Here is a 24,525-nt window from a genome sequence, read left to right as displayed (position 1 = left end):
GAATGAGAGTTAATCTTACTGAAACATTAGATCCTGAGGATACTTGACAGGATGCTTTATCTTGTGAGAGAGACGAGATCTAAGCAACACGATTTAAAAGAAGTCTCCTACTTAAGATGAAGATGAGGAAGACTTTTTCTTTGAGGATCACATGATTCTTTTTCTCTTCCCGCCCAAGAGCATCAGAGATGGTTTATTGTACACTTCTAAGGTAGAGATAGATAGACTGTTGATTAACGAGCATCAAAGGTTCTTGGAATGGCCGGGATGTGAATTTGACGCCTCAATCAGATCAGCCATAATCTCTTGAATGGCACAGCAGGCTAAAGGGGCTTGAAAGCCTATTCCTACTTCAAAATCATATGCATTTTTCTCAACATAAATGGCCCACTATAGTCTTAATATAGGTCTGAAAGCATGGGAGCGTCAGTGCACAGTTTTATACGAAAAACAGATTCTGTCAATACAGAATCCAAACAGGGCGATTGACAATGTAACAGTCTTTGCCAAATCTTCTAAGAAATACACTGTAGTGACAAATGAAAGGAAATCATTGTAATACTCCAAATACTTAGTAAGATATAAAGATAACACCACTAATTTATTACAACAGTTTTTAGGCCGGCAACTGCTGAAAGTTTTGATTAACTCACCTATTTCTAGCAACAGCCATCACAAGCTTGTACATATACAATATGTGAAACAGGAACGCAATATCAACCTTCCTGGATTTATGCTGAAATTATGCAAATCCATTCGTAATGAGGTTTAGAATTTCCATTTACAAAGAATAATCTTCTTAAAAAAGGGACTTTTTAAAATGCACTACTATGCTTAGAATATTAATTCTGTTTCACTTCTGAAGCAGGCAAAAGAGAGAACTGTATTATTAGTGATTACTCAGGCTTGAGAAAGCAATTTAATTAAATTAGTCGTGATCAATTTTAATACAATGAAATTAAGTTTCCAATAACTATAAAATGTGAGAATCACAAACAGAAAACTACAAACAGAAAAATAACTAAAATATCTACTATTCTATTCTTGTTGACACAAAAGCCAGCTTATTCAACAGACCCTTACGTAAAAGCCTGTTTCTTCTCTTCACTTACATAAAATTGTTGCTAGACCAAAACAGTCCATGTAAATGCAGCTCTAGCATAACACTTCAAACAAAAATCTCTAAAACATATCTCTGTAGCTTTCCTCAGAATTAGTCATTCTCAGCTCTGAAGAGTCAAATTGGACTTGAAACATCAACTCTCTTCCTCTCTGAATTTCTCAGCATTTTCTGTTTTTACCACAATTTCCTCTTTTCTGAAACCACAGCTTACAGCACTAGCAAATGTATTTCCATCGAAATGTTGGTCAGCAAGTTGCCAGAGTACCTAGCAAAAGCACTTCAAAACTAGAGGGAAATGAATGTTTTCTCTAATAAATTTGATATTCAATTTTTTTTTACAACTATAGTAACACTGGCACCCTGCAGTGATTAATAAGGCTTAGGCCATGATTTATGTGCAAGCTTTAGAGCCGAGGTTGGAGAGGAGAAGAGGAGAGAGAAAACTTTAATTTGGAAGAAACACATCAATCAAATTCTGATCAATACAAAGCCCAAGGATCACCACAGTGTGGTTTCTCCTAAACAAAAATCAAAGAAACCTAACAGATTATTATGAGTCTATGCCACAGATAATTTATTAGAAAAGCCATTATTGAAGAAAAGTCTGGTGGTTGTCAATGCCAATTAAAGAATCAATGACACAACAACTGGGGCATGCAGTGAGATTCAGCTTCCATCATCCGAATGATGGCAGTTAAGAACCTAAGAAAATTTACATTTACTGAACAACCAAACACATTTTTAAAATGTTTCAAACTAATTACTCACATACAAACAAGCATGTTTAACAAAAACAAATCAAAAGATCCATCTGCCAAACCCACTAATTTGTGGTATTCATGCATCATGATATAGCCATGTTCCATACCACCTGAAGCTTCCTAAACTCCTGGCAGAGCAAATACCTCAGGCTAAGTACGGGAAAAAAGTAGGAAAAAGTTCCTCTCCAACCACTACCAGTTCAATCTAGCCAGTTCCCGCCCAGTCAGTCTCCTGCCCTGTCAGCAAAGTGACAGGAATTGTCATCGACACTATGATCAAGCAGCATTCACAAAACAAAAATCTGTACAATAATGCCTGTTTTGACATCATTACAGCCTTGATCCAAACGTGGAAAAGAAATGCTGAATTGCCATGGTGTGAAGAGAGCAACTGATCTCGACATCAAGGCAGGATTTGTCTGAGTTAGGCATCAAGAAGTCACAGCAAAATTGAAGCGAATAAGAATCAGGTGGAAAAGTCTCATTGATTTGGGTCTTAATTAACACAAAGAAAGATGGCTGTGGTTGTTGAAGGTCAAAATCTCAGCTCATTGTATTGTTGCAGGATAAAGTCCTGGATCTGGCCAACTTCAGCTGCTTCAATGACCTTTCCAATGTCACAAAATTAGAAGTCAGGAATTTAATTGGTGGTTGTACAGTATTCAGCTTAATTTGTAATTCCTCTGATATCAAAGTAGCCCACGCCCACATGCAACAATACCTGGACAACAACCAGGGTTCAGCTGCTAAGTGACAACCAAGTAACATTCATACTCCACACAAGTGGTAGGCAACGATCATGTACAGCAAGAGATGATCAAATCATCTTCTCTTAACATTCAACATTATCACTGTCATGAAGAATCACCCAAACATCCTGGAAGTCTCCATAGATCAGAAACTTACCTGGAATAAACAAATGAATATTGCTGCTGCGATTGCCGGTCAGAAACTGGCAATTCGGTGTTGAATAATTAATCTTTGAAATCTTCAAAGTCATCTCAAAAGGCACAAATCAGGAGTGTGGAATCCTTTCCACTTGTTTGAATAAGCGGGTTCCAACAACACTAAAACATTTAACATCCAAACCAACCAGTCTAACCGATCAGCATCTCATCAATCGCCATAAACATTCAAATCCATTACCAATGTAAAGTGGCAGCAGTATGCACAACCTACAATAATCACTGCAGCAACTCACCATATATCCTCCAACAGCAACTTTCAAACATAGGAACACTTTGTCAATGGTCTACATCTGTAATTTTCCTTTCAAGTGTCACACCATCTTGACTTGGAACCAAGTTGCTCATACTTCCCTGTCACTAGAACAAAAACCTACAACATCTTTCCTAAGAGGAGAATGGGTGTACCTATATAAGACTACCTGCATCATCTCTCCAAGAGCAATAAGGCACAGGGAACAAATGTTGGTCAACACACATCCCGTGAACAAATAAAATGGTAACTAGAGCACTAAGAGAATTCCCTGTCCTGTTTCAAATTGAATTATGAAATTTAAGTAATTGAAATGGAAGACAGATTCCGTTTATTGTGTTCACTGAAGGACAATAATCTCTCAATATTACAAAAAATTGTCAGCATAACTTACATATGAAATCCCTAAAGATGAACTTAAAGCCTCTCTGCCTCAGGAGGCGATATGTCAAACAACTGAGCCAAGCTGACATTGAACATCAATTAAGCACAAGAATGTAATACAATAAATCATACTCATCAAAAGAAAATCAAATAGATAACACATTGATCTTCAATGCGCCAAAATACTTTGTGTACTTTTCCTAATACTATCAAGGGAACACAAATTATTAGACTTTTTTTAAAGAAGGCATTCTGAAGAATTGTAGACTTAACATAGGACTAACAATGCTATGACATGTCATGCAGGGTAATTTGTTTCAAAGAGGGAGTATGTGAAAGCCTGTAGTATTTATCTACATGCATAATTCTTCCACTAGGTGTCAAGTTTAATTTAAATGCTATATGCAATGTTTGTACAGGAGGTGTATGATTGGTTTTGATAATCTATTTTGGAGTTGAAAAATAAATTACAGTTTGAAGAATATGCCCATTAATTTTTTTAACAAAAAAAAGAGTACTTTACAACATGCAGTTTCAAAATGCTTTGAAAATTCTTGCACCAATTCTATCAATGAGAAACCCATTTTGAAAGGATGGACACTCACCTGTAATAAATTCTGTAATAATTAGTGTTTATTTCTGAACTATCGCCAAAAGTTTCTACTTGATCTTGTTATTCAAATTAGGATTAAAGACATTTGAGAAACTGCAGAATATTTTACATGGATGACGCCCAAGTTGAAGACTACCACCATCACCAAACAGGCTCTTTACCCTTGAAAATGTTCAGAAATGACAGGGTGGCACGGTGGCACAGTGGTTAGCACTGATGCCTCACAGCGCCAGAGACCCAGGTTCAATTCCTGCCTCAGGCGACTAACCGTGTGCAGTTTGCACGTTCTCCCCGTGTCTGCGTGGGTTTCCTCCGGGTGCTCCAGTTTCCTCCCACAGTCCAAAGATGTGCGGGTCAGGCGAATTGGCCATGCTAAATTGCCCGTAGGGGCAAGTGTAGGGGTATGGGTGGGTTGCGCTTCGGCAGGTTGGTGTGGACTTGTTGGACCGAAGGGCCTGTTTCCACACTGTAAGTAATCTAACCTAATCTATCTAAAGTAATAGAAGTTTCATGGAGGATTGAGGGCATGGGGGTAGTAAGAGAGGCAGGGACACTGCATTATTGATAAATGAAACCATCATTGCAGTAAGAAGGGAGAACACTGTAGAAAGATCTTCAAATGAGGCCATCTGGGTACAGCTTAGCAAAAGAAAGGGATGATTACCTTTCTGGGATTATACTACAGGTCTCCCATCAGTCAGAGGGAGATAAAGGAGCAGATATATAGACACATCACAAAAGATGCAAGAGAAATAGGATTATACTTGTAGGGAACTTCATCTTTCTTAACATTAACTGGGATTGCCTTAGTGTGAAAGGATTAGATGGGGTAGAATTTTTAAGATGCATCCAAGACAGCTTTTTATGCCAGTACCAAAATAATCCTACTAAAGAAAAGGCAATGCTAGAACTAATCCTCAGGAATGAAGCCAGTCAAGTGGCTAAAGTTTTGATGGGCAAGCACCTTGGGGATATTGATCATAACTCTAAGTTTCAAAGTCGTTATGGAAAGGGATAAGGATAGCACAGAAATTAAATTGGGGCAAAGCCAATTTCAATACCATTAGACAAGATCTGGCAAACACAGATTGGAAGCAGCTACTTGCAGGCAAGTCGACATTTGGAAAGTGGGTGTCTTTTATAAGTAATATAGCGAGAATTCATGGTGAGCATGTTCCTCTAGGAGTGAAAAGCAAAAGGTCCAAAGAACCCTGGATGTCAAGGGATATTCAGACTTTAGTAAAAAAAACCGAAGGACACGTCTAAAGTGCAGTGAATTAAAAACAGGGAGGCTTTTCAAAAGTATATAGAGAGATTGCTTAAAAAGGAAATTAGGAGGGTAAAGAGGGGCCATGAAATATCTTTGGCAGATGCACGCAAGAAAAACCATAAGGCTTTTTTATGTATATTAAAAGTAAGAAGATTACCAGGGAAGGGGGGGGGGGGAACATGTTAGAAACCAAAGGGACAACTTGTGCTTATGGCCAATGGATTTGGATAAGGTCTCCAACAGAGAATTAAAGAATTGTAGCCAGGGGCCTCTGTTGGAATGGAGGTATTAGATGTTTTAGCAGGGATGCAAGTTCATTCCAGGCTGCTATGGGAGGGAAGGGTGGAGATTTCTGGGGGGCTGGCAGAGATATCTCATACCTCGCTGGCTACAAGTGAAGTGCCAGATGACTGGTGGATAGCTAATATGATTGCTTTGCTCAAGAAGAGTAACAGGGATAGACCAGGTGATTTCAGACCGGTTAGTTTTACAAATAATTGGAATAAATTCTGAAGGACAGGATTCGTCAATACTTGGAAAGGTAGGAAGAGTCAGCACGCATTTGTCAGAGGTAGATCCTGTCTGACCAACTTAACTGAGTTTCTTTAAAAGGTGATTAAATATATTGATGACAGTAGTACAGTTGGTGTAGTTTACATGGACTTCAGTCAAGTCTTTGCCAAATGAAGGCTGGTCCAAAAGGTAAGAGTCCATGGGATACAAGGCAAGTTAAAAAAACTAGCACACAAATAGGAGGCAAAATGTCATAAAAGAGAATTGTTTTTTCAATTGAAATGGCTAGCAGTATACCAAAGGTTTGGTGCTGGGAACCTTGTTGTTACAATAATGACTTGGATGTGAATGTAGAAGCTACAAAAAAAAAGTAGTAAGTTTACAGATGACATGAAAACTGGCATTGCTGATAGAGAGGAAGATGCTCATAGGCTTCAGTCTGATACTGATTAGATGATCAATTGAGCAGAGTAATGGCAGATAGTATTTAATCCAGATAATGGCAAGATGATGCATCTTGGGAGGTCTGATAACAGAAGGAGATACACAATGAATGGTAAGTCCTTTAGAACCATCCGTAAGTATGGACCTCTTAACATACAAGTCTGAAGATCCCTGAAGGTTTCAGCACAGATAGGCTGGGGGGTGAAGGCGGCATACAGGATACTTGCCTTCATTATCCAAGGCGTAGAACATACAAGCAGGGATGACTTGTTACAACTTAATAAAATATTGCTTATGCCATAAATGAAATACTGTATGCAGTTCAGAAGGCTCAGTTCACATTATAAGAAGGACATGATTGCACTGGAAAGGGTGCAGAAGAGATTCAACAGGATGTTGCCTGGGATAAGAAGTCTCAGTTATGAGGAGAGACTGGATAGGCTGTGTTTGTATTCATTGGAGCAGAGAAAGCTTAGGGGGAATCTGACTGAGGTTTAGACAGAATAGATAGTGAGAATCTTTTCCCCACAGCAGTCATAATCTGAGATCAGAGGGCATGAGTTTGAGGTGAGGAGCAAATGGTTTAAAGGAGATCTGAGAAAGAATTTTTTCAAGGTGGCAGAAATATGGAATGTACTGTCTGATAGTGGTGGAGGCAGGTATTCATCCAACTTTTAAGCGGAATCTGGATGAGTATTTAAAATGCCACAACATAATAGACTATTGACCAAGTATAGGGAAATGGGATTAATGTAGTTTGGTATTTGTTGGTCAAAATAGACATGGTGGCTCAAAGATCCTGTTTCTTTGCTATTAGACTCTTCGACTCTCTGACAGCAGTACATAAAGTAGGAAGGGTGGAGGTTCATGTAGAATATGAACACTGCCAGTTAGTTAATTTCTTTTATCTGTATTATAAAATTCCATGAACTATAGCTGTTGAAAAAGATCATATTTTGTATGCTTGCACTTCCAGACTTTGGCACTTTGGCAGTCTTGTCAAATGAAATGCAAACTCTGCCTTTGTGCAGGGTTACTATTCCAATCTAATGTCACTTGTCTTAGGCAGAATTTGTCCAACCTATTTCTTTTAGTTATTGTCCTCAATCTGTGTTTCTGATTTGGAGGTGCTGGTGTAGGACTGGGGTGGACAAAGTTAAAAATCACACAACACCAGGTTATACTCCAACAGGTTGATTTGGATGGACTAGTTTTTGAAGTGCTGCTTCTTCATCAGATGGTTGTGGAGCAGAATCATACGACACAGAATTTATGGCAACAGGACTGCAGTGGCATGGAAAGTAATATTAAACAAATTTAGCCTGAGTCCTTCACCTTTTAGAATGATCATGTTAGTTTTGGTTCCTTTGTACGTAAATCCCAGAACTTTCTTCAAGTTACATTCTCAAGATAGCTTTCAACAATAGGTGCCATCTCAGCTCAGATAATGCACTGAAGGTGTGAGGTTAAAACCTGTCTGTGTCCCAATATTAGGTCAGACTGATTCTATTTGTAAAATAGGATTTACAGAACTTTACATGGATTTATGCAGTTTTTGAGCAAAATAAAATGTAATTCTCCAAGTACAAATTCACCATCCAAACCTTTGTGTGCGTGTTTTTTTTTGGGGGGGGGTTCTGAGAGAGTGTGCATATGTCTGTGAGTGTAATGGAGTATAAGTCTATGAAGGGTGCATGTATGTGAGTGGGGAGGTGTATGTGTGAGCATATGAGGGAGGATCTGTAGGAGCGTGTGTGTGCATGTGTGAGATGGTTAGTACACCATGTTATGAAGGTGTAGGTGTGTACTGTACCTTTAAGAGAGAGGAAGCTAGCAAGGACTGACTGAAAGCACAGTGTGCTGAACAATTTAAAAATGTAACATTTGGTTGAAACAAATAGCTGGAGTTGCGTTGCCATGGTACAAAAACAAATTCAAATTATGCCCCAAATACCAAAATCCAATCGTTTTTGAATTTTACTGGTTGGGATGACATCAAACCAACGAAATGATCTGATGTTTTTGGGTATAAAACAGGACATTTTGAATAGTTATGGGGAGAACTGCAAGGAGCACCAACAAGTACAGACTGCAAGCCAAATAATTCTCTGAAAGGTATCTGTCCACAGGAAAAGTTGTGCAGCAGAAGATCTGAGAAAAATGACCTAGGAAAATACACAAGAAAATCTACAAAGAAGAATTGACACAGCTGGCTGCTTTTAAAACGTAATCATTTTTCTGTAAATCTTAATCAGTTTTTTTTAATTGGACCAGTATTTGGGAGGTAAAAGATAGGTTTAACAGCAAGGAGTAGTAAATAGTTGTTAGTTTAATGTTCTCTGTTGGACTTAAAGAATAAAATTGTTAATTTTTACTTCAAAGAGTAACATCTGGGATGGTTCTTTGCCTCTTGAAATTTAACAGGTTACAACACAAGGTGAGCTTTTCCGTGTGCTGGGTTTATTTTAGCAGAGGTGTTTACCCCGTATTGTAACAGGTGGGGTCACACTGGGATGGCCTCAACCAGGACCTTAGGTTCATGTCACACTACAGGTGACCCCACTGCATTATTTTCTCTCTCTCTCTCTCACTCTCACACACATACTCCTACAGACCCTCTCTCATGCACTCACACACACTCCCACTCACAGGTTTATACTCCATCTCTCTCTCTCTCTCTGTCTCTCACACACACACACACACACACACACACACACCACCACCCCCCCCATCCATATAGGATTGGGTAGTGATTTTGTACTGGCAGAATTACATTTTATTTTGCTCAAAAACTGCATAAATCCATGTAAAATTCTAAAAATCCCACTTTAGAAATAGAATCAGTCTGACGTAACGTTGGGAAACAGACAGACTTTAACTTCACACCTTCGATGCATTATCTGAGCTGAGATGGCACCTATTGTTAAAAGCTATTTTGAGAATGTAACTTTAAAACAGTTCTGGGATTTAAATGTGAAGGAATAAAAACTAATAGGATCATTCTAAAAGATGAAAGACTCAAGCTAAAATTTGTTTAATATTACATTCCATGCCACTGCAATCCTGTTGCTTTAAATTCTGCGTCATATGATTCTGCTCCACAACCACTTGAAGAAGAAACAGCATTTCGAAAGCTAGTCCCTCAAAATAAACCTGTTGGACTATAACCTGATGTTGTGTGACTTTTAAATCTATGTTTCAGTTGCCAAAACTTAACCTTGAGCCCTAAACTGTCCCTCCTGAACAAGTACAAGGGGAGTTTGGGAAGAACAAAAGAAAACATCTGTGACAAGGTGAAGGTAATTTTAGATTGAATGATTTCATGGTACAAAAGGAATTGGGGCATAAAAGTCAAAGGGAGTGATAACAGGACAAGTAGAGAAACAGAAAACATATTCTTGATGAAGTGTGAATGCAGGATAGTAGTCATCCAGACACAACATGAAAGAGGTCAAAACAAGCGGAAAAAACTGAACAAGCAAAAAAAAGAAACAAAATACGGGTCAAGGTTATAATCTAAAATTGATGCATTCACTGTTAAGTCCAGGTGACTGTAAAGTACCTAGATCATTGATGAAGGGCTTATGCACGAAACATCGATTCTCCTGCTCCTTGGATTCCACCTGACCTGCTGTGCTTTTCCAGCGCCATACTCTCATCAAGTACCTAGTCAAGACATGTGCTACTTTTCCTCAAGGTTATGTTGAGCTTCATTGAAATTTTGGAAAATTCCAGATTATTGGTGATCAAATGCACAACAAAAGGTGCATGTCTGGATCTTGTGGAAGCCTCAAAGTTTCCTTGGGAATTGCCCAGAGAGATTAAACTTCTGAAAGACAATTCACCCGTACCATTTCCTCACACGTCCCAAATCAGAGTTATCATCAGAAACTTTGAATAAATTTACTTGGATCGCAATTCAGAAAAGATTAGACAAATTGAATCTTAATCTAACACCTGGGTATCTTTCCTTAACCTTAATCTAATCTATTTCAAGTATGGGATTAAAACAGTTTAGATTAACATTAAGGAAAGATTAGACAAATTAAAACTTAATCTAATAACAGGATAACTACAAAACTGACCTCAGTCAATAAGATCCAACTATGCTTTCCCTTGATCCGACTACCCACCTTATCCACATATCTACCTAGGACCGCACTTATTCAAATCATTCAATAACACTCAAACTACATCTTTAAAATTTAACATACGGCAGCTACTGCCATAAATATAGGGTGTGCTTCATCATTCTCTTCACTCTACTCCAGTCTGACAGAGTTCCCAAATGAACACAGAACTGTTCATTTATGTGAAAGACCAATTCGGAAAACGCGAGGAATTGAACAGCAGCAATGAATTTATGAGTGCTGCAGTAATCCAATTAAGATTGCCAATCATGCAAACATTTGGGACAGTATAGCAGGCAGAGGACAGAAAGGTCAGAACAGAAGCAAGTTAGAAAATAAGAGCCATAAAACATGAACACAATCGCTCTCCACCAATGTCCCAAACCTGACTAATACCCATATTTTCCAGTTTCCTTTCAGATTTTCAGCACCAAGACTTTTTGCTTTATTATTAGCCCTTTGTGAGCTCTTATTAGCTCAGGCTGCTTTTCAGAACTATGTTAAATTGCAAAAATGAGTTCAGTAAATCTGACAGATTGAGAGTTTGTACCATTCCCAGATTGGACAATGGAAAATAATTAGCTAGGGCTCTTCATCAACCACCTGGCACTCGCATGTTGATTAAGGGTAGAATCATGGTTTGGTTCTTGCAACTTCTTATCCAATAATCTGCAATCAAGGTTAATTTATGCAGTCTGTTCAGCAAGATATGAGAAGGGCACAAGCATTTCATAAAATGAGACAAAATTAAAAATAGATAAGGGTGTAGCTGCAAAGTAATACTGGCAACTCCTGAGATCTGATCAGCTGTCTAAAGTTAATGTTATGTGGTACAAGAAATTTTGAAAGTTTAGAAAACACTGGATGGGCTGGGAAGCAGGGAAGATCTGCACCCCTGAGCAGATCTGACTTGTCTAATAAATCATTCTGCAACCTGAGGAAAAGGTACAAACTATGTATGAATATTGTAAATACCTAAGATATCCATTAAGCTCAAGCACAAGCTAAAAATCACAGTTTAATTCAGTTGGATAGATAACACAAGTCATTCGTCAGAATCAAGTATTGGCCAAACAACTCACTGGGATGTTGTAAGGCATTTATTATATACCGTCTATTAATCACTGAAATAAACTGAAAATTCCTTGGAATATTGCTACTTATTTATAACACATAATCCATCAGACCTAGGCAGAGGCTAAACTTCAATAAAGGAACTAGAAGATGAGACACAGTGCTAAAAAAGGTCCACCACTAGAGTTTTACAATTGGTCTAGACAAAGCAGGGGCTAAAAGGACAAAAAACAATTGATATACAAATGACAACTTAACCATCAGCCTGTAATTTCAGAACTATCCTCTCTGCAAGCTCTTTTTTTGAATACACAGCAAAGGAAAACTGTAAAAATCAGCAGTGTTTTACAAGGATTTGAAGTTAGATTTCACATAAAGCCAAGTTCCACATGAAGCTGGCTCCTGAAAATGGGTTTCACATAGCTTTCTAACAGAAAGCAAATGCGCCAAACCTAGAATTGACAGTGGCTGGCAGGACCTTACTTATAACCACGTTTCACTGGCACCCAACCTCAGTAAAATCATGCAACTGACTGTGCAAAACTTGGATGTCTTGAGCCATGTCCAAGATTTAGCCCAGCATAAAAGCAACTTAATAATATTTTTCTTACAGTGACTATGGTGAAGTAGACAGCACACAGACTTCAGGTATTCTATGACAAGACTAAAATCCAGTGTATTGCAACAGTTATACAAGTCCTCCCAATTTAACAAGTACCTGTATTCTCTTTCAGAAGCAATTACATTTAAAGTTTTTACTAAGTTACATAAAAATTACATTTCATTTGTTTTCTAATATAAATTCTGCAATAAACAAAACATATATTTTGAAAATAGTTAACAATCTAAGTGGCTTCAGAACCAACACAGCTGTTGCTATGCTGTGTCACAATGGCAACACTGCCCCCTACTGTATCAAATTAACACTTCAGCAAATCTTGCTGAATTGCTGTATCCAGCAATTAGTTGGAACCAAGAGAGAAAAAACCAGGCCACTTGCGAATGACATACAGGTCTTATTCATGATCTTATATCCCAAAGCCAACTCAATGCATTTAAATGACCCACCCACATCTATACTGCTACAGAAACCCTCATCTACACCTTAACTGCCTGAAGCCAAGGTTAAACTAAAATTCTACAATCCGAGACTGACTCTGTTCTACCACCAGTGGGAGTCCTTCAGGCAATAGGTTTCTGCCCTCAAATTCTTTTTCCAAATACGACCTTATCAATTTTTTTCTCTTCATTGGTATTCAGAGGTAACTTATTGTTTCTTAGTTAAAAGGCCATGCAATCAAGTTCCACTGAAATGACTAAGTATAAATGCAAGTCAGCACAAGTGCTATACTGAAGTAGTACCAGAGGCGTTACCTTTCAGTTGAGACAACAAAAGCACCCATCACCCTTTTGGGTGGATGCAAAAGATGTCATGGCACTTTTGAAGAAAAACCAATCTTTAGTCTTCGACCAACATAACAAAAACCGGTTATCCAGCTGTTATCTCATGGCTGCTTGTGGGAGCTTACTACATGCACATTCACTGACCATTTCCTCCAAGACACCAGTTACAACACTAAGTGCAAACATTATTGGAATTTTGGTATAGCCTGATGTCTGCCTTGGCTTCAGGCAGTTGCAAGCATCTAGTTTTATTTTCTAAACCTTTCTGTAAACTCTCTTTCAATTATTTCTTCAAATCACTCCTCCGCAGAAGTTTTTAGACATTGCCCACTGTCAATGATTTTAACATACTTTTAACATACTCTGATGCAGCTATTAACTCCATAAGCTACGCTGGACAACTGCAAGTTACTGCTGACTCTAAGTATAGTCAGACAGGCAACCACTGAATTCAGATGCCCACCAAACATCTTCTTTGGAATAACCTAATCAATGGAAGATTGGACCAAGTGTTATTTTGTCTGAAAATAAGTGCTTTTATAAAGCAAAGGAAAGTTATAAAAAAGCCATTATCTGCCACTGAAAGTAGAAGCTGCAAGATAATAAACCGATGTAAATGAGCAACCTCCTTGACAACACATACTTACCATCCCAAGATCATCAAATCTTCATAAAAGCATTATAAAACTAAATTGGTAAACACATCACAAATTATCAGAACAAATGGTTACAAGTTTGGACAGAGAGATGGTTTTTAAGAAATGGTTAGAAGGAGGACAAAAAGGTACAGAGAGAAAGAGAGAGAGAAAGAGAAAGAGACAGAGAGAGAGAGAGACAGTGCGCGAGTGACACTTGCAGAAAGAATTTCAGAACATGTAGCTTCATCAGCTGAAGGTATGTCTGCCAATGATGATGCAGTGAAATTCAGGAGTGACAAAAGAACAGAATTAGAGGAATCACATATGAGTGCCATAGGACTAGAAGAAGTAACAGAGACAGGAAGGGCATGTGAACAGAAAAATTTGAGAATGAATATTGAAAATTTCAAAAATTGGGGTATTGCTGGAGCAGGAATCATTGAGTGAGCACAAGGGTGAAAATCAAATGACAATTGCTGCAAGTTAGGATACAGGTGGCAGCATCTTCGATAAGATTTATTTTATGGTACTATAAAAATATATGTGGGGTTACACAGTTCCTCACATTCAGAATTTGGCCGAAATATGGATAGAAGCTAAGCTTGCTTTATTATCCCATTTAAAGATGATTCAAAGTAGACAAAAAGTATTATAGGACCTGATCTGATGACTCCTTTAAAGCTAATAAATACCAAGTGATGCAGTGTCTTTAAAGGAAGGCTTGTGAGCAAGTCGCATTGGTCGGAGAGACTAGCACCAGAGTGCACAGCCTTAGATCAGAGTAAAGGAAAGACCTTTGAGAACAGAGGCAAGGAGAAACTTCTTCAGTCAGAATGGTGAATCTATGGAATTCAAAGGGCTGTGGAGGCCAGGTCAATGAGGGTATTTAAAATTGAGATAGATCGGTTATTGAATATCTAGAAAATCAGGGGTTACAGGGAGAAAGTGGGAAAATGGAGTTGAGAAACTTATCAGCCATGATTTAATGGCAGAGCAGATTCGATGGGGTCGATGTTTAATTTCTACTCTTATGTCTTATGGTCGTATTTACCTTCATCTATGAATTTTTTTGAAACTTAGTGGATAGAATTCGCAAGTTATTAAGGGAAAATGTTACTCAGATACTTGCTCCTAATTGTTATTAGTTGGCCCTGCTAGAAAATTACAATATGAGCAGAGGTTTTTCAGATCCCTGGAATTCTATCCTGCTCGCAAAAGGGAGAGTTAACTGCTGATCAGTAGAGAAGATCAAGGAACTGTGTGTTTGAAACAAGTAACCTGGCTATTAGGTGAGCTATTAGGGATATTTGAGTTTATGCACTATAATTCATCATGTAATTTGAGTTTGACATTTAGAAAATGCTAAACCTTATAAATCTTGAGTCTACATTCATGATCAGATGGTCGAATGAAGCACAGGAGCAAAAACCTTTTTACTAAATTCTGGTAATTTCATAGTAGTATTCTATTCTGTAACATTAATGTGTTAATGGGTTGATGCATCTGTCCAATGCTTTGGGATTGGAAAAGCTTCTTGTTGTTTAAGAAATGGGCTACATTATAAGACCATAAGACATAGGAGTGGAAGTAAGGCCATTCGGCCCATCGAGTCCACTCCGCCATCCAATCATGGCTGATGGGCATTTCAACTCCACTTACCAGCGTTCTCCCCGTAGCCCTTAATTCCTCGAGACAACAAGAATCTATCAATCTCGGCCTTGAAGACATTTAGCGTCCCGGCCTCCACTGCACTCCGTGGCAATGAATTCCACAGGCTCACCACCCTCTGGCTGAAGAAATGTCTCCGCATTTCTGCTCTGAATTGACCCCCTCTAATTCTAAGGCTGTGTCCACGGGTCCTAGTCTCCTCGCCTAACGGAAACAATTTCCTAGCGTCCACCCTTTCCAAGCCATGTATTATCTTGAACGTCTCTATTAAATCTCCCCTTAATCTTCTAAACTCCAATGAATACAATCCCAGGATCCTCAGCCGTTCCTCATATGTTAGACCTGCCATTCCAGGGATCATCCGTGTGAATCTCCGCTGGACACGTTCCAGTGCCAGTATGTCCTTCCTGAGGTGTGGGGACCAAAACTGGACACAGTACTCCAAATGTGGCCTAACCAGAGCTTTATAAAGTCTCAGTAGCACATCTCTGCTTTTATATTCCAACCCTCTTGAGATAAGATACAACATTGCATTCGCTTTCTTAATCACGGACTCAACCTGCATGTTTACCTTTGGAGAATCCTCGACTAGCACTCCCAGATCCCTTTGTACTTTGGCTTTACTAATTTTCTCACCATTTAGAAAGTAGTCTATGCTTTTATTGTTTTTGCCAAAGTGCAAGACCTCACACTTGCTCACGTTAAATTTTCTGGACCACTCTCCCAACCTGTCCAGATCCTTCTGTAGCCTCCCCACTTCCTCAGTACTACCTGCCTGTCCACCTAACTTCATATCATCGGCAAACTTCGCTAGAATGCCCCCATGCCCCTCATCCAAATCATTAATATATAATGCGAATAGCTGTGGCCCCAACACTGAACCCTGCGGGACACCGCTCGTCACCGGCTGCCATTCTGAAAAAGAACCTTTTATCCCAACTCTCTGCCTTCTGTTAGACAGCCAATCCTCAATCCATCCCAACAGCTCACTTCGAACACCATGGGCCCTCACCTTGCTCAGCAGCCTCCCGTGTGGCACCTTATCAAAGGCCTTTTGAAAGTCTAGATAGACCACATCCACTGGGTTTCCCTGGTCTAACCTACTTGTTACCTCTTCAAAAAATTCCAACAGGTTTGTCAGGCATGACCTCCCCTTACTAAATCCATGTTGACTTGTTCTAATCAGACTCTGCTCTTCCAAGAATTTAGAAACCTCATCCTTAATGATGGATTCTAGAATTTTACCAACAACCGAGGTTAAGCTGATTGGCCTATAATTTTCCATCTTTTGTCTAGATCCTTCTTGAACAAGGGGGTTACAACAGCCATCTTCCAATCATCCGGGACGTTTCCTGACTCCAGTGACTCTTGAAAGATCTCAACCAATGCCTCTGCTATTTCCTCAGCCACCTCCCTCAGAACTCTAGGGTGTATCCCATCGGGGCCAGGAGATTTATCAATTTTAAGACTTTTTAACTTTTCTAGCACTATCTCTTTCGTAACGGCAACCATACTCAACTCAGCCCCGTGACTCCCTTTAATTTTTGGGATATTACTCATGTCTTCCACTGTGAAAACTGACGCAAAGTACTTGTTAAGTTCTCCTGCTATTTCCTTATCTCCCATCACTAGGCTTCCTGCATCAGTTTGAAGTGTCCAATGTCTACTTTTGCCTGTCGTTTGTTTCTTATGTACTGAAAGAAACTTTTACTATCATTTCAAATATTACTGGTTAGCCTACCTTCATATTTGATCCTCTCATTTCTTATTACACTCTTTGTTATCCTCTGTTTGTTTTTGTATCCTTCCCAATCTTCTGATTTCCCACTGTTCTTAGCCACTTTATAGGATCTCTCTTTTTCTTTAATACATTTCCTGACTTCCTTTGTCAGCCATGGTTGTCTAATCCCTCCCCGGATAATCTTTCTTTTCTTGGGGATGAACCTCTGTACAGTGTGCTCAATTATACCCACAAACTCCTGTCATTTTTGCTCTACTGTCTTCCTGGTTAGCCTCTGCTTCCAGTCTATTTTTGTCAGTTCCTCTCTCATGCCCTCATAATTACCTTTATTTAACTGTAACACCATTACATCTGATTTTGCCTTCTCTCTTTCAAACTCCAGTCTGAACTCTACCATATTATGATCGCTACTTCTTAAGGGTTCCCTTACTTTAAGATCTTTTATAGAGTCTGGTTCATTGCAAAGCACTAGGTCCAGAATAGCCTGCTCCCTTGTGGGCTCCATGACAAGCTGTTCCAAAAAGCCTGTGACTGGTACTTATCAGGACCACACAGAATAAGTCCCATTCCAGTGAGTAGAGGGACATTGCACTGGATTACATTTGTTAAATCACTTAATTTCATCTGTCAAATGATCTGTTGTACATTCCCAGCATTTTTCTGTTCGTATTTCATCATGGTTTTCAGTTGACAGCATCACAAAGGATCATTATGAGTGATTAACATAGAGATATAACTTGTGCAAAGCAGTTCGTCCCAATATTTTACACTAAGTTTACATGCTGCAACAGCAAGATGCAAATTGTCAAGTTTCAATTGTAGGCACATAATAAATAGAATAGACAATGCATTATAGAGACCAGTCAATCACTATTATACAAAACAAATATTCATATAGGAAAGATACAACACAGATACACAGCAGACAAAGCAAAAAGAAAAGACAAAAATGTTATGAATGCAGATGGCTATCTTCTTTTGAAAAGAAAAAAAATATATCTTGCCACAGAATCCTACCGAATATTTAATCCTGAAGTTTGCTCCACATTCTCCCAACTTTGCAACTTAGCCAGTAATTTCTAAAATATAAAAGAAATACAGTAAAAATCTGGAAATCACTCCTTGATGAAAAAAATTTAACATTAGAAAATAACAGAATTATAGAACAGTACAGTTCAGAGAAGGCCAATCACTGGTAAACCAACTTTGAAGCAGCTATCCAATATGGTCTTTCCCCGTATTCTTTTAAAATCCAACTTTCTCAAATATTTATCAACTTCCTCTGTATAAAAGCAATGACAAAATCTGTTTTATCACTATTCACGATAAATTATTCATTATTAAAAAATTTTTATCCTTTTGTATTTTTCCTAAATGAGCCTCTTAAAAGATAGTTGACTGCTCCTGCAAATAGGAAATTAGGGAGCTCGGTCGGGAAAAGAGTGCCTCAAATGAAGTAACCTCCAGATTATTCTCAATGCCAAGTGCAGAACAATATGGCAGATTGAATGTTGACTGGAAAAATAGTGCAGGAGGGAGGAGGGTTTTATTCCTGGGACATGGTAGTGCTTCCAGGGAAAATGGCAACTGTATTCCTGAACAGATCCAGGGCATTTTGATAGTGTGCTGGGATTAACTTGGCAGATGTATGTGAAGCAAGATAGAATACTGAACACCAAAGTTTGCAAAATGTGTGGTGAGACAGAGAGAATTAGTATGCTCGGTAGTGAGTTAGTGGTGAACTCAAAAATGGGAGAAAGTAATGAAGTCTAATCCAGGGTCACTGAACACGGACATGAATGCATGGCTAAGGTAAATCAGATTTTAGTAAGTTATAAGTACAGATTACCATGTGGAAAGACGATGCTGTGCTAATAGAGGCCTGACTTGACGAAGGGTGAGACTGAGTTTAAATATTCCTGGGTCCAGGTATTCAGAAATGATAGAAAAAGGGAAAGGGAAAGTGAGAATGAGAATGAGGAGTGGCAATTTTTTTTTCAAAGGAGGGTACTGCAATGCTTGAGAAAAAAAGGATGCCTCAGAGGATTAGAAAACAGAATCAATTTGCTGAGACCATAGACCATCAACTGTTGGGAAGGATGAAGTGGAATATGCTGTCACAAAATTACAGACAGATGCTAATGTTATAGAGTAATTACAATGGGGGCTTTTGATAATCCAAACAGTCTGGGATACTGGTACTGCAAGTGGAAAGTGTTCCTAGTTGGTGTTCAGGAGACATTTCTACAGCAGTATGCTTCCAGTCCAATAGTAAAAAGTTGCACTGTTGAACCTGATTTTTGGCAATGAGGTAGGCCAAGTGTTAGTGGGGGAGCATTTAGGAGATAAGTGTTCATAACATCCATAAAGTTGAGAATGACAACATCATTCCAGAGTTTAACAAAAATCAACTGGGGGAGAACCAAGTTCAATGGGGCAAGAACAGAGCTGGGTAAGATAGACTGGAAAGAAACAGTGGTGAGAAAAACTGTAACAAAACAATGGGCTACCTTTGAGGATGGTTCAGGTACAGTCAAGGTATATTTCCTCAAAAACTAATGGTAGACAAATCTAGAACTTCCTGGATGATAAATGAAATTGAACTTGAAAGAAGAAAAACTGGGTTTATGATAGGTGACTGGTAGAAAATTGAGAACCAAAAAGAATGCAGAGGTATAGAGTGGAGGCAAAAAGTATATTCGGAGCAGCTGAATACTGAGAAACACTAACAGCCAATGTAATGGGGAGTCCCAAACTCTTGGATAGGTATATTAAAATAAAAGTGGTACGAAGAGGAATGGGGCCAATTAGGACCAAAAAAAGCATTTCATATGGAAGCAGTGACATGGCTGAGGCATTAAAGTGAAAGCTTTGCATTTGTTATTACTAAAGAAGGAGATGCAGCCGAGACCAAGAAGTGTTGGATGGATTACTGGCACTTAAAGTTGATAATGTATCAGTATTGTAGACTAGGACTAGATGAGGTGTAACCAAGGATACTAAAGGAAGTGAGATGGAAAGTGCAGGGGCACTGGCCCTAATCTTTCAGTTTTCCGTGGGCTCAGGCGAGGTGCCAAAAGATTGGAGAACTGCAAACATCATGCCCCTGTACAAAATACATTGTTAAGATAAAACCAGCAAATTGCAGACAACTCAGTTGAACCATAGTGATGGAGATGTTTCGTGGGCTGGAATTAGAAGTTACTTGGATTTCTAATAAGAAAGGAGAAAGTGAGGAATTCAGATGCTGGAGATCACAGGTGAAAATGTGTCGCTGGAAAAGCGCAGCAGGTCAGGCAGCATCCAAGGAACAGGAGAATCGACGTTCCGGGCATAAGCCCTTCTTCAGGAATTTCTAATAAGAAAACCATGTTTAACTAACTTGTTGGAGTTTGAAGATGCAACAAAGCATCGGTGACCAGTGCTCCCTCTAAGCTGCATGATTGCAGATGCTCTGAGGTTCTGCGCATGCCACAATAGACATGCTGACAGACTTCTGTGTTCATAGGTCGCTGCTGTGTACAGGCCTCAGAAGTCCATATACCGAACAAAGAACTAGAGATATTGTCTTCTCAAAGTCATTCAAAACAGCACCAAATAATTGACTTATGAGAAAAGATATAGCTCACAGAATAAAAGGGACAGTAGCAACATGGTTACAAAATAGCCAAGTGATATCTGACATTGAATATTTTTCAGGCTGAAGGAAGATTTGTAATGAAGTTTGTAAAGGATCAGCATTAGGACCTTTTACTTATCCAATATATAGCAACAATTAAAATCTTGATAAATTTCAAAGTTTGCAGATGATACAAAACTTGGAAGCATTGTAAAGTATAAAGAAAGACAGTGCAGAACTCTCAATGGACCTAACCAAATTGGTGGACTGGGAAAATATGTGGCAGATGAAGGTCAATGCAAAGAAGTGTAAATTGATGCATTTTGGTAGGAGGAAATAAAGGGTATAAAATAAAGAGTACAATTCTAAATGGGGTGCAGGAGCAGAGAAATCTGGATGTATATGCACATGGATCAGTGAATGTGGCAGGACAGGTGGAGATAGAATTAAAGGATACAGTCTGAACTTATATAAGACACGCTTAAATCCCAACTGAAGTATTGTGTATAATTCGGAGTGCTAAAGTATAGGAAGGGCATTGGAGAAACTGCAGAAGAGGTTCACAGGAATGGTTCCAAGACTGAGAAAGTTCAGTTTAGGTGATACAAATGGAAAAGTTAGGATTGTAATCCTTGGAATGAAAGAAAATAATTGTTTTCAAATTATTGCAAACAAGGCACTTCACAATTCTGAGCAGCTCTTTTGGTTCTCCATTTAATTTTCCTTGTTTTTCATTAAGGGAACAGCTCTTATTCCATTCTCTCTTGTTAACTAAAAGCCTTTCATTCCTGGTATCAGCAAATCCCTCCAATATTCTCTGCAAATGAAACCTTTCCCATAGTGAGACATTGAAAACCATTACAACATCGTGATTTGAAGAACCAATATGTTTTGTTTTAGTTGCAAACTCAGTACAGACTGTGAACTGTGGAATTCATTGTCCCCAGGACTGTGGTTGATCTGGGACAGTGAGTAAATTTGAGGAGGAGATGGAGTTTAATAAGTAGAGCTGAAGTGTGATGGGGAGTGGGCAAGAAAATTGTGTTAAAGCCAAGATGAGGTCAGCCATGATCGCATCAAATGGCAGAGCAGGTTCGAGGGGGTAAATTGCTCACTCCTGCTCCTCGTTATGTTCTAGTGAAAACATACACTCAAATCCATCAATAGTATAGCTAACTGATCCTATGATTGCAAGATCCTCCACCTTTCCTAGACGGGATGGGACCATTCACCAGAGCAGATTCGCCACCGACGATTAGCCACTGTCCTTTATCCACCGAGGATGCTTAGCCACCATCCATTGGCCAGTGAAGACAATTCGTCACCGCAAATAAGTCGTAAATTTTGAATATTGGTGGTAGCGTTTACTTGTCTTAATAACCATTTATTTTTGTTAATAGATTTTTTTAATTTAACAACGTTTAAAATGTTAGAGAACAAGCATATCTAAACTATATAAAATTGTCGTTATATTGGTTAAGGTAGTGTTTGCGTTGCGTTGTTCTTGAATATGGTGAAAGAGATTGTTTGGAGTATCTTAGAGGAATAGCACATAACTATCAAATGAACTGAAATTTCATTGTTTAATATTAATGTGAGATTTTACAGCTATTATAAAGATTTTTAAAATATATTTCCTTTTTCTGCTTAAAGTTTGTAACTCATTTATATACATAAACCAATAAAATGATATTTATTTTACCTTTTTTTAAATCAATATGTAGTATGTAATTGTATAAATAGAGGGGATTGAGAAGTATGAAAGAACAGGTGGGAGGGAAAACAATCAGTACTTATATATATTTCCAGTAGCGAATAGTCTCCAGAGATCAAACAACCCCAGTGGAGAAATGCTGGTGGAGAACTGGCAGTGGCTAATCATCAGCGGCGAATCTGCCGTGGCGAATTGTCACCAACCCTTCCTAGAATGGGAAGGAACAAACTATTTGATGCATTTCACCTAATCATGTTATGACGGTCATATTATCTGGGAAGGGGGCAACGAAGGAAACAAATTAAATGAAATAAACATTAACCTCATTTTCCAATTCCAGAGCAACCTTCTCTTCCTTTAACTTCTCGAGACGTTCAAGCTTTTTACGAAGACTTTCTAATTCTTCCTTCAGCAGTGAATTGTTATCTTCCACCTCCCTGTTTGTCGAAGATAGGATTTGTTTGAGATATAATCCCATTTTACATTCCTTACTCCATTACCAGCATCAAAAATCTTCCATAAAATCAAAATACAAAAACACTGGAAATCTGAAAGAGAGAGAGAATACTGGAGAAACTCAGCAGATCTGGCAGCATCTGTGAACAAAGAATTTCTTCAGTTCTGAACAGTAGTACCTGACTTGAAATGTTAGTTCCGTTTCTTTCTCCACAGATGTAGCCAGAAGTTTCTTCACCCCTCTTTAGTATCAAAGATCTTACTTCATTTTGCAAAGAAGTTGACAGTTTCTCTCAGAAATGGATAATAGCTTAAAAAAAGTACAGAGAGTATCTAACCATATTTGATGTAAGTATGACAATTTTCCAGGACCAACTGTGCAAGTGATCTTAAACTGGAATACAGGTACATTACAAAGCAGCATTGAACAAAGATTCAATGAGAATACACCATATTCACAGATAAGCCTATTTGATCATAAGAGACTGGAGGAATATCATCTTTGCCTTTAATTCAGCATATTTCATGAAAATATTGCATGTTATAATCAAGATGCTTTACCAGAAAAGTGACTGATCACATTTACTTACCTGCAATAGGCATTCTTCTCCTTTAGCTGTCGAAGCTCTTTCTCCAGTTCAGGGATTCGACCTAGATCTGACCGCATGTTCTTCACAATCACAGAGTCTTGTTCTTGCTGAGTCATTTTATTCTCTAATTCCTGTAAAATTAAGAAACCAGACATGAGCGTTGGAATTTTTAAGCTTTATTTTCTCATTTTCATTTCGCCTTATATTCTCCAAATAATGTTCCAGGCTACATCATTTTGTGGATGCAAGCAGTATCATCACACTTTGTCCAACTTTTGAGTTCCATTGTAGTCAATCATTCAGTAGTAAATCTTGAAGGATTACTCAAAAACAGGGAACATTACTGCTAAATTCAATCTATTCTCACTCTCACTTATTACAACAGTAGCCAGTGGATAAAACTTGGAAACATAAATAGTTAATGATCTCTTCCCCTTCACACATTCAAAGTTCTCAGGTTTGACTACAGCAGTCTATTGGTATCCACAACTGAGTAAAGCTCAATGGAAACTGAAACTTTGAGCTCTTAGTCCATGTGGCTTAAGTACTTCAGCACCAAAACACAGAGTATACCACAAAATCTTGCTGAATCACCATTTTACTCAATTACTGAAAAATGTGTTGCTGGAAAAGCGCAGCAGGTCAGGCAGCATCAAAGGAGCAGGAGAATCGACGTTTTGGGCATAAGCCCTTCTTCAGGAATCCTGAAGAAGGGCTTATGCCCGAAACGTCGATTCTCCTGCTCCTTTGATGCTGCCTGACCTGCTGCGCTTTTCCAGCAACACATTTTTCAGCTCTAAGCTCCAGCATCTGCAGTCCTCACTTTCTCCCATTTTACTCAATTACTCAAGCCCTTCTTCAAGCAGCTCATTTAGCAACATCCATTACTCTGCAATGACAAACAGAACATCCTGTTCACTTTCTTGAGAACAGTGAGAATAATCAAACTGTTGCTCACCTTCAATTTCTGCTCATTCTCAGCATTAACCACTTGAGCTGCTTCAAGAGTCTGAATCTTTTGTACAGCCTCTTGCCACTTCCTATTTTGGGAAAGGAGACAAAATTTAAAAAAAGTTAGATCACAGAAATCTCCAAAAGTAAGAGAGATAACATAAGTAGATCCCTTTTGTTTTAAATTTCAGTTTTATTTTTTTCATGGGTCTAT

At 38.6% G+C, this 24,525-nt stretch overlaps 1 protein-coding gene across 4 annotated transcripts in view; it reads right to left on the bottom strand.

Moving 5' to 3' along the window:
- mad1l1 (mitotic arrest deficient 1 like 1) overlaps positions 1-24,525 on the bottom strand; it is an 897,160-nt gene that overhangs the window by 860,006 nt on the left and 12,629 nt on the right. For all 4 annotated transcript variants that reach the window (XM_060840293.1, XM_060840292.1, XM_060840294.1 and 1 more), the window contains exons 6-9: positions 24,319-24,400; positions 23,361-23,491; positions 22,637-22,751; positions 17,999-18,060 (exon numbers count right to left, since the gene is read on the bottom strand). In XM_060840293.1, the coding sequence (XP_060696276.1) occupies positions 17,999-18,060; positions 22,637-22,751; positions 23,361-23,491; positions 24,319-24,400 (390 nt within the window). The remainder of the gene's footprint in view (positions 1-17,998; positions 18,061-22,636; positions 22,752-23,360; positions 23,492-24,318; positions 24,401-24,525) is intronic.

This window comes from Hemiscyllium ocellatum, chromosome 20 (genome assembly GCF_020745735.1).
Source record: "Hemiscyllium ocellatum isolate sHemOce1 chromosome 20, sHemOce1.pat.X.cur, whole genome shotgun sequence".
Lineage (NCBI taxonomy): Eukaryota > Metazoa > Chordata > Chondrichthyes > Orectolobiformes > Hemiscylliidae > Hemiscyllium > Hemiscyllium ocellatum.
This window is presented reverse-complemented; position numbering and strand designations above follow the sequence as displayed.